Raw genomic sequence first — 10,365 nt, 5'->3', positions numbered from 1 at the left:
TCCGTCCAGGGGGCAGGACCCTGGTTTTCTCTCTCTCTCTCTCTCTCTCTCTTTTCCCTTCAGTGGAGCGTTTGCACCAACCACAGCAGCAGATTGAATGAGTCTCTGCAGGCAGTTGGACACACGGAGGACTGACCTGTGCTCAGGATGACACAGATGTGCAGCAGCCTGGGTGAAGGCATTATCTGGAGCGACTCGTTTCTACTGTAAGACGCAGAGGAAGACACGGAGACAGAAGGAGGCTGCGGGGCCTTGAGAGGAGCAATCTCCGCCTTGATCGTATCTGGACACTGGCAGCCCCCCCCCTCCACTCTCTATTTTCTCCTAGTGCATGGTTGATAAAGAACTTGGAAAGGAAATAGTCAAGATGGCAGCTGTGCACGAAGTGATCAGGCTGATGTGCACACATTAGATGAAGTCATTGTGGTTTTCGTTCGGGCATGCACGTCACAGGATCGCGGTGCAGGAGCTGGACGAGGGCGTCTTTGCAGAAGGGGAGCGACTCGAGACTTCCTCAGCTTTTAGCTGAACATTTGCGGGGGGAGATCTGTGCGTGTTGGTGAAGGTGTGGGGTTTAGATGCTAAGTGGAAGCTGCTGTGCTCTGTGTGAGTGTGTTTGCACTGCGGACTGACGCCCTGCAGAAGGACAGAGCCACCGACACGTGTAGTCGCTGGAGCAGCGGAGGCTGCAGGACATTACATGAAAACGTGCCCCCCCCCCTGAAAACTGCACACAACATTGATGGAATGCGACCCGAGTAATTTCCTGTCCCTTTGCCCATCGACTGAACAGACATTGCGGTTAACATGGCCGAGGCGACGAGCGTCGAAAACGAGCCCCCTCTGAAGGTGGAGATCGACCCGGATTTTGAGCCTCAGAAGCGACCACGCTCCTGCACTTGGCCGCTGCCCCGTCCGGAGTCCGGTGCGGGCAAACCCGGGACCAATGACACTGACGTAATCCCTGAAGAAGATGATGATGAGGAGGAGGATGGAGGAGGAGGAGCTGCTCACAAAGCCAGCGCTGGTGTAAGTAAACCGCGGGAGTTGAGCTGCAGCAGCAGCGGGGGCTTCAGCTCCGTCTCCCAGCCAGTGGAGGTGCAGCGCGGCCCCCGGAAAGAGGAACTCATCGACGGCTCCCCTTCCTCGGCTCAGCAGACCCCGGCCGCGGCTCTGAGCGGCTCTGCCTCCCAGCAGCTGAGAAAGTCCTCCGCCCGCAGAAACGCCTGGGGCAACTATTCCTATGCAGACCTAATCACCCAGGCCATCGAGAGCTCCCCGGAGAAACGACTGACCTTGTCCCAGATCTACGACTGGATGGTGAGATCTGTACCGTACTTCAAGGACAAAGGCGACAGCAACAGCTCTGCAGGCTGGAAGGTGAGCTGTGGCATCAAGCTGCTGCTGTCATTGTGTCAAACCATGTCACCACACATGTAAAAACATGCACTACAGGGACGAAACATACAGTCACCAACATTCAGACATTGATGTAACGTAACAAAATAGATATATATGTGTTTTACACAGAAAGTGTGACAAAAACTGATTCAAATTATTGATTATTTTCAACCAGGTAACTATAAGGTTAAAAAATGTACCATATTTTTTTACAGTTTATGTTTGTACATACATATAAATGTACTGTAGTTACATTAGGTCCCCAACACCCTTTACAGAAATACAGCCCCAAACTATTACAGGCCCAACATGTCTAACTAATAATGTTATTATTCACAGATTTTCCCACTAATATTTATTATTATTGTTTTTATTATTGTAAAGTATTAATAGAAGTTCTACAGAAAATTCAAAGAAGCCACGCCCAAGAATAAGACTGTCCAAAGTACAGGAATCAATGACAGGAGAGAATTTTTAAAAAAAGTAGTAAACTCCTCCACTTTTATTCAGTATTTTTTTGTCCTGGCTAAAGATAAAAAACAGATGGAATAAACTTCTACAGGCTCCACAAACATCAACTATGCCATTCCACACATTCACTCTCAAGCAGTAAAAGTGCTGTGAACTGTGTTACACGGAAAACAAAATGAAGTTTTACACCGTGTTCAACAAACGACACCACATCACTGCTATTGTTTGATGTTAGGGATAAGAACGGGTTTGGAAAACCAGTTAATCTGTCAGGGAATCAAGTCTGATGAAAGTTTGGAGCTGTGCAGGATTTAGACAAGGGAGAGGGAGAATTGAGTTAAAAAAAATCTGGAAATAGGTCTGTAATCCTGCGTAACATTGTATAAGTGATGAGGTCCAATTCCAGAATGGTTCATGAATATCTTTTTTTATTTACTATTGATTGTACATGGTGGGGATGAGGATAAGACCAGCTAATAATTGATTGACCAGCACAGAACCAGCTGCTATATTAATATGAGATTAGCAGGAGTTGGTTGTCAGCTGTTTTTAGACATTCAGGCCAGATGCACACAGACTTACTGTAAGTTACATCATCTGTAACAACATGGTCTGTGGGCAGCACTGACTAAGTCAGTGGTCTCAAACTGTTGGCCCGGGGGCCACTTTTGGCCTGCAAACTCCTCAAGTGTGTTTTGATATAAATAATTCATATTCTTTTTTGTATTAAAATGTTTTAGTTAGTCATTAAGAACGAGGAAAATATTGTACTTGCTGTTCATACAAATATATATACACATATATATATATCTATATATATATATATATATATATATTTAGTAATGTGAATACAGTAGCTGCAAACAAACTATCCAAAGATGTGACTGCTAACATTCAGGATAATGGAAACTAGATAAATAAGGAAGTTGTCATCTTTTCCATATTTGCACATCAAGATGCAATAACAATGAGTTGCTCTGTAAAAGATAGTGTTTTGCATTATTTTGCACATAGGAGTCCTTAGGTCTAGATCGACCTGTAGTGTTTCATTACTGCGAGTCTTCTGGGAGAAAACGTTGAAATGACATAACACAACATTAAGTTTCATTATTCATTGGTTTTCTTAGACATAATTATAAAAGCCTGTCACTTGTTTAAACATGCTAAATGCTTAAACATTCTAACAATTCAGAAACATTTTCCTCAAAAATTGTTTCTGAATTTTGAGGAAAGTTTCTTTCATTTTCATGTAATTACAAGTAGAAACTTGTAAACAAGGAAATAATTAATACTTTTAATAATACATTAATTATAATTAATAATAATTTAAAGATTTGGTCAAGTATCTTTTGTCCATGATTTAGATGATATACATACCTGTTATTTCTTGGGTATAAAATGTCGATATTACTTTACCGTATCTTGTAATAATGTCTCTAGTTTTTGTGGTTTTGCCCAGTTTAGTGTTGCCATCATTTGATCTCGACCAAAGAAACATTCAATGTTATTTGTGATTTTTAATTAAATATTTGTCAATTTTTTAAAGAGGCAGTTTCTATTCCTATTTATTTCCCTGCAGAGAGACAGTGTTTCCACAGTGGAAAGGGTTAATGTTTCATACTGTATGAGCTGACATCAGCATTTCCTGAGAAGATGCTGTGTATCTGTGTGTGTAAAATCAGATGTGTTCTTAATGTAGATTGTCTTCAGGATGGGAGTGTGAGATTGTAGCGCTGCCCCACCTGTCGTTATTTATTAAATGAGAAAGATGCGACTGCATTTATGATCATAATTAGATGTAGCAGCAGGTAATTTTTTTCTCCCTCTCGGTGGTACTTCCAAATACAGACATTTAGCTCCTTTGTGGATGAACAGCTGGCGGCTGAGGCGTTCTGCCGTGTGCCACACTGTCTCTTCATGTGGCCCGGGCACAAGGATCAATCAGCTGACTATAAATTATGTAGGTCAGTGTGTAGCCAGTCAGTGTGAGAGAAGCTCAGTGTTTCTCTTTGGATCTGGCTCTGGCTGAACTGGCTTTGCTCCAGTCCCTGCTCAAAGGCTGCTGCAGCGCTGCTGTGACTGTTTGGGGGAGGGGAAGGCAAGAGTTTGCTCTTTGTGATTTATCCCTTTTTATAAATGCACTCTGACTCACACTGTAGACCTGGTTCCTGGTGTGTACACAAAAAAAAATACCCAATCCTTCTTATGTTTAATAGTTGTCCTCTAAAAACTGACTCGTGTCTTTACATTGGCATGTTTTGGCAAAGAGCACAAAATGCTGTAGTTTCTGCTCACATAATCCAGATTACTGTATATTTTTAACCACAGCAGCAAGGTCATTCAGCCTGTATGTGGGAGCTGGAGACAATTCAACCCACATGTTTGCAGTGTTGCTGTCATTTGTATTCTGTGCCACTCTGGTTCAAACTGCCTCTGTGATCTGAACAGACATGAGGTTGAATTCCCTGGTCATTTTTCATGGGTTGCATTTCATGACGCTACTGCACTAAACTGTGTTGTATTGGCGAGATTTAACCGCTGTTATTCCATCTGCTGCCGAACAGTTGAGGCCACTACGGCATCATAATGATTAATGGCTCCATAAATAACAACAGAGGTCAATCAAAACGTCAGCCTGGGCCAGAATTGACGTGTCAACAAAGGTTTATGTATTAATTATGATGCAGTTTGGTGTTGCTGCAGTTGTGTTCTGTTCCCTGTTAGGATATTTTAGCTCGATGTGCTTTTTATTGAAACATTGTCAGAGCTTGAAGTTATTTTCCATTTCTATTTTAGTTGCCTGTGTTTTCGTTGAACAATGTTTTTATTATAATATTTAGCTTGGACTTTAATTAGAGACAATTTTGAAAAAATAAGTTAACATTCTTTCCTCAGGCTTATTTACAAACATTTCCATAAAGTAAAGATGTTAAAAAACATAATTTCCCAGCAAAGTCAAAGGTGCTGGGTAAATAAATTTCAGGGAAAATAAACCAAACAAACATTGTCTTAATATATAAACGCCAACATTGTTTTGGCAGTTAATGTCCAAGCTAGTCCAAAATAGACACAACCAAGTTGGAGCTGAATACTCACGCAGTAATTTTGTTTATGAATCTCTCTAATTAATTGTTTGAACCTATGGCTTTTCATGCCCCTGATTATTGCGTTCACTGAGGACTCAAATTGGCTGCAGGTCCCGTCATGCATGGTCTAGTGACTTGTCTAGAGTAGACCCTACTTTTCATCCCATGTTAGCTCTTCTGGTGACCCTTAACAGGATAAAGCAGCTAAAGATGAATGAACAAATGAATGAGCTAGCATCTCCTCAGAAATGTTCTCCAGCTCCTTTGGGACAAACGTAAGCTTCCCAGACCAGATGGGATAACTAATCCCTCAAGCAAGTTGTTGGTCTATACCTCAGGGTCTCAGCCCAATTGGATACGGCCGGAAAACCTCCAATGGAATTTGCCCAGGAGGCATCCAAGTCAGACAGCACTGGTTTCTTTCCACATTATTCCCACATTATTTTTACCCTTTTTATCTCTTAGCCACTGTTGCCCAACATTATTTGTGCCACAGTACATATTTTATATTAGAAAAAACAATCTCTACAGTGCACCACCAAAACAAATCTATCCATCTATCCATTTTATTTGTCGCGGGGGCAGCAGTCTCCACCCAAATCACACTGCACCGTACCAGCCCCCCTGAACCTTCCTGCAGGTGGTCAGTCCACTGGAAGGTACCAACCGCCCTAACTGGGATTCGATCTTCACCCAGGAGGTGAACCCTGGGGTTCCACACCAATGACAGAGACATTACTTCTGGGCCAAACAAATCTATATGTGATTAAATATACCGATCTTCTAGTTTCAGGTTTCAAAATGTGCTTACTCAGTGTGAAACCTGGGCCTCTTTAGTTAAACACAATGCTGATATAGTTGCAGCAATTGAAGAAAAACAAACAAAGGTTTTCTCTCTTTTAATAGCAGTCATGCTTCAAAAACCAGGCACGCAAAGGAAGGTTGTGAAAAATGGGAGCAGGGCTTAAATAGTTTCACAGTACATCTGATGATCTTTTTGCTTACAGTACTTGGGCTGCTCCGTACTATATGTGTGACTACAGATAGTGTATATGTATGTATTCTTTAGTTCATACCCTTCTTAACATACGCCTTTGCTTTTATTTTCAACATTTGTCCCAGCACAATGACTAATGGGGATGTATGACAAGTTGGGTGGTGTTGAATCTTGAAACTGGTTGGAAGACAAGTGCAGACAGAGGTTATATGGGTTCAAATTGGCCTATACAGTTGACATATAGTCTCTTTAAAGACTGCAGCTGTAACCTACCTGTCCTCCACATTTACTCTAAGTTAGGTAAGAAAAAAAAGACCTGAAGAAAAGGGTTTTATTTTGTTTTATTTTAAGTCAACCTAATCACAGACCTAAAACTCTCTTCCATCTTCATTTTTGATCTTTTGATCCTCACACATTTTCATATTAGGCCAGACTCAACATATTCATTGTGATGGACCAGCAGTTTGTGTTAGATTTGTTTAATCTTCAGAGACAGGATTGAATTACATCTCGTTCACTTGAGTTAATTTGTGTTTAAGAGAATTATACTCGACCCTCTCCCACTAAAGTTGATCTCTGTGCTACGTACGTTGCCGCAGAGCCTCTTCTACGTACTACAGTGAGTCCTATTGTGGGGAAGTCATGCTGAATCCAGCTGTTTAATTTTGTACATGGTTGGGATAAATATCTCCAGGGAAATTTTGTACACCATTTCGAGCAGCCAGAAATAGGGCAAAGAAGAGGTGGTGTCTCTAAGAAGACTCTTGGTTATTCAGTGGTGCACACTACCTGTTTTTATATAATTGGTTTAAAAATAAAATATGGATGGAAGAAGAACATCTGCGCTGAAAATGAAGCATCACTTCTTAATTGTGAATATTTTCTCTTTAGTCTCATAGAGACAAAACTCCACATGTAATTGCACTGTAGTAATTATTTGTATAATAATGTGTTTCGTTCTGTAGATTTCACTCTAAGTCTTTCACTCTAACCTAAGGAGCTAGGGGTTAATGCGTCTGATTACAGATCAAAAGATTCAGGGATCGACTCCTGACTATCTTGTCTTATCAACAGCTTCCTCAGTGTGAGATTAGTGAAATTCTGTCTAATCTAAACTTTTTCATTATAACACTTTGGTGAGAAAAAATTACCTTAGATGTCATCTTTGGTAGAAGATGCAATTTTAGTTATTATTTAAATTCAAAACTTTTAAAGCTTTCCCTGAAACAATTAAAGAGTTTATAAAGTGTTTTTAGAATAAAAATGGACAAGGTTGTTCTTGGGACAGACTGTGTGTGAACCCTGAGTATTTTTAAAGGTCTCAAATTCACCGTATTTTTTAAAAATATTTTTCAGAATTCCATCCGACACAACTTGTCACTGCACAGCCGTTTTGTCAAAGTTCAAAATGAAGGCACAGGGAAAAGTTCCTGGTGGATGGTCAACCCAGAAGGCGGCAAAGGAGGGAAAGCTCCACGTCGCCGGGCCGTATCGATGGATAACAGTAAATACATCAAAGGAGCTCGAGGACGAGCCACCAAGAAAAAAGCCTCACTGCAGGCGGCTCAAGATGGCAGCTCTGAAAGCTCCTCCAGCCTCTCAAAATGGACAGGAAGTCCAACCTCCCGAAGTAGTGACGAGCTGGATGCCTGGACGGACTTCCGCTCCAGGACAAATTCTAATGCCAGCACCCTCAGCGGTCGTCTGTCCCCAATCCTGGCCAACCTGGAGCTGGACGAGGTCCCGGATGATGACTCTCCCCTTTCCCCAATGCTGTACTCGAGTCCCAGCAGTATGTCTCCGTCCACTGGTCCCACAGGTCTGTCTGACCTGGCAGGTACCATGAACCTTAACGATGGTCTCTCTGACAACCTGATGGACGACCTTTTAGACAATATCAGCCTGACAGCATCCCAGCAGCCTCCTCCTGGAGAGGAAGACAACGGAGTTAATGGTCAGGGGAGTTCCCTGTTTACCTTCAGCTGCTCAGGAAGCAACCTGGGAAGTCCCTCTGGCAGCTATGGCTCAAACACTCTTTTCAGCCCACCTTCCATCACAAGCTTGCGACAGTCACCCATGCAGACCATTCAGGAGAACAAACAGACCACGTTTTCCTGTATCTCACACTTCAGCGACCACCAGAGTCTGCAAGACATGCTCAGTCTGGACTCCCCCGGCCACAGCAATGTCCTCCTAACCCAGTCTGACCCTCTGATGTCGCAGGCCAGTACCGCCATTGCTCTGCAAAACTCTCGCCGAAATGCCATGCTGCTGCGCAAAGACCACATGCTGATCAGTGCAGGTCAGGCTCAAAGCTCTTCAGTGCCTGGTTGGCAAGCTGGCTTGTCAACCTCTGACAGCGATGGCGGTCACCGTGAAGCCAAGAGGCCACTCCTGAAGTCACCCAGCAAGAATGCAGCCTCTATGCAGCTCAGCTCCAGCCAGGACCGCTTTCCAGCCGATCTGGACCTTGATGTGTTTAATGGCAGCCTGGACTGTGACATGGACTCTATCATTCGCAATGAACTGATGGAAGCTGATTGCCTGGACCTCAGCTTCGATTCTTGCCTGACCTCTGCTCAGAATGCCAACAAGAGTTCAGGAAGCTTCTCGAGCTCAAAACAGACCTCGCCAGAAAGCTGGGTGCCAAGCTGAGCAGCTCTGCTGAGCAGAGTCTTAGACTGTGTATAAGAAATGGATGTAGCCATCTGTGTGGAATGTTATATTTTAGGGATGTTGTAAAGGAAAATAGGGCTGTTGTGGTTAAGACTTGCTAGTTAAACGTTTCTTGTCACCACACTTTGTTAATGTGCAGTTATGATACTAAAGTAAATAAAGGGTTCAAGGTTAATAAAAAAAATTCATATTCCTATGTGAAGGTAAACCTTATTCCTAATTGTAGACATTAACATACAAAATACATTAACTCAAGTCTCACACATTAAACATTTAATTACTTTATGTAATTTCACAGACACCAGAGTAAGAGGGACACAAGTACAGGCTTTGTGCAAAGCTAACTGCTAGGCTTCAACCACCTATATTTGTGAATCAACATTAAAAAAAAAAAAAAAATCAGCAAATTGTCACTAGCAAAAAACAACAATATGAATGAATAAAAATCATTGTTCTTAGTAGATTTATTTTGCTGCGTAGTAGCTATAATCATGTTTTAGAGGGAATTAGCTTTATTATTTGCATTAGCATTACCAAAAAATTAAAGAAGTTCACCTTCATAGCCGCACTATATTTTTAGGCCACACAATAGTTTCTGTTCTTCTGTCTATTTCTCCATTTATAATATCAGTTTACATTTTCCTGCAAGTTTAGTCCTAATCACTAGTTTTTATTTCATCTCAAATTGTATTTAATAGAAAACTTGTAACGAGTTATTTCGTTTAAAGGACAATGTACAATAAACAGGAGGACATTCATAGATGTGGTAGCTGTTGGTGTTTAATTTGCAGCTCAGCTTTAATTTGACATTCAAGCAATCACTTACTGTATGATTAGCTAGTGTCCACAGGTCCTCTCTAATGATAGGTCGATTGATCGATAAATAAATGAGTACAAAATTGGTTGACAACTATTTAACGTTTGTGTAGTAAGTTTTGTGGAAAAGGGCAACATTAGTGATGTAACATGAATATATTCTTGATTTTTATTGGGAAAATGAAAATAGAAGCAGAAGTAGTTATTTTATATTTCTGAACATTTCTACAGATGTACTTGCCAGAACTTAACTTGTCTAAACATATTGCCACATTAATTTCTTATATACAGTCTACGGTCAATGCTTTGCATGATTTTAAAAAAGGCGAGGGTAAAACATAACTTGGGTTTTATTGTCCTACATTGTGCGACTAGAGGGAAAAGTATCTACTGTAAGTGTATCCGTGTAGTATTTTTCTCATTGTTTTAAATGTGAGGCATTAGGATTTCAGTACTGTATTTTTAAGTGTCTGAGACACTCAGTGGTGTCTTCACCATGGAGAAAGAACAAATCCTTTGTGAATAGCAACGCAGACTGGAAACGGTATACATCGCTCAAAGTTTATGAAAAGCATCAACTGGTGTTAGTCTCAGGGAATCAGTCATATCACAGAGTGACACACATGAAACTGAAGATTAATTCTGTTTTCACCTTGCTCTCTCTGCTTTCACTCCTTAACCAACACTTTTGCCAAACCAGCCGTCCGTCAGTTGTTGGTCGACGGTGTGTTTACAGAAGAAAAAAAAAGCTGCAGAGAATGTTACATTATTGCTTTCCATTGGAGGATACTTGATAAGCTTTTTTTAAGTTTCTTTGAGAGAATAAATGGACTAAAAGATTTTATGAACAAAAATTAATAAAAAAGCTTTTGTTCCCGTCATTGATGCACCGAGTCATGCACCAAATATCAGTCTGTA

General features: G+C 41.3%; 1 protein-coding gene across 1 annotated transcript; it reads left to right on the top strand.

The window, feature by feature from the left end:
- The first annotated feature begins 45 nt into the window (after window positions 1-45).
- foxo3a (forkhead box O3A) lies at window positions 46-9,756 on the top strand. The gene is made up of 2 exons (XM_008310881.3): window positions 46-1,380; window positions 7,312-9,756. The coding sequence occupies exons 1-2, from the start codon at window positions 808-810 to the stop codon at window positions 8,608-8,610; spliced, it is 1,872 nt and encodes a 623-aa protein (XP_008309103.1). The 5' UTR covers window positions 46-807; the 3' UTR covers window positions 8,611-9,756.
- Window positions 9,757-10,365: the final 609 nt, after the last annotated feature.

This window comes from Cynoglossus semilaevis, chromosome 1, assembly GCF_000523025.1.
Source record: "Cynoglossus semilaevis isolate Cse_v1.0 chromosome 1, Cse_v1.0, whole genome shotgun sequence".
NCBI classification, from domain to species: domain Eukaryota; kingdom Metazoa; phylum Chordata; class Actinopteri; order Pleuronectiformes; family Cynoglossidae; genus Cynoglossus; species Cynoglossus semilaevis.
This window is presented reverse-complemented; position numbering and strand designations above follow the sequence as displayed.

Coding starts and splice junctions, on each gene's coding strand:
- foxo3a (XM_008310881.3), top strand. CDS start 808: ATGGCCGAGGCGACGAGCGTCGAAAACGAGCCCCCTCTGAAGGTGGAG. Junction 1,381..7,311: donor ACAGCTCTGCAGGCTGGAAG/GTGAGCTGTGGC, acceptor AATATTTTTCAG/AATTCCATCCGACACAACTT.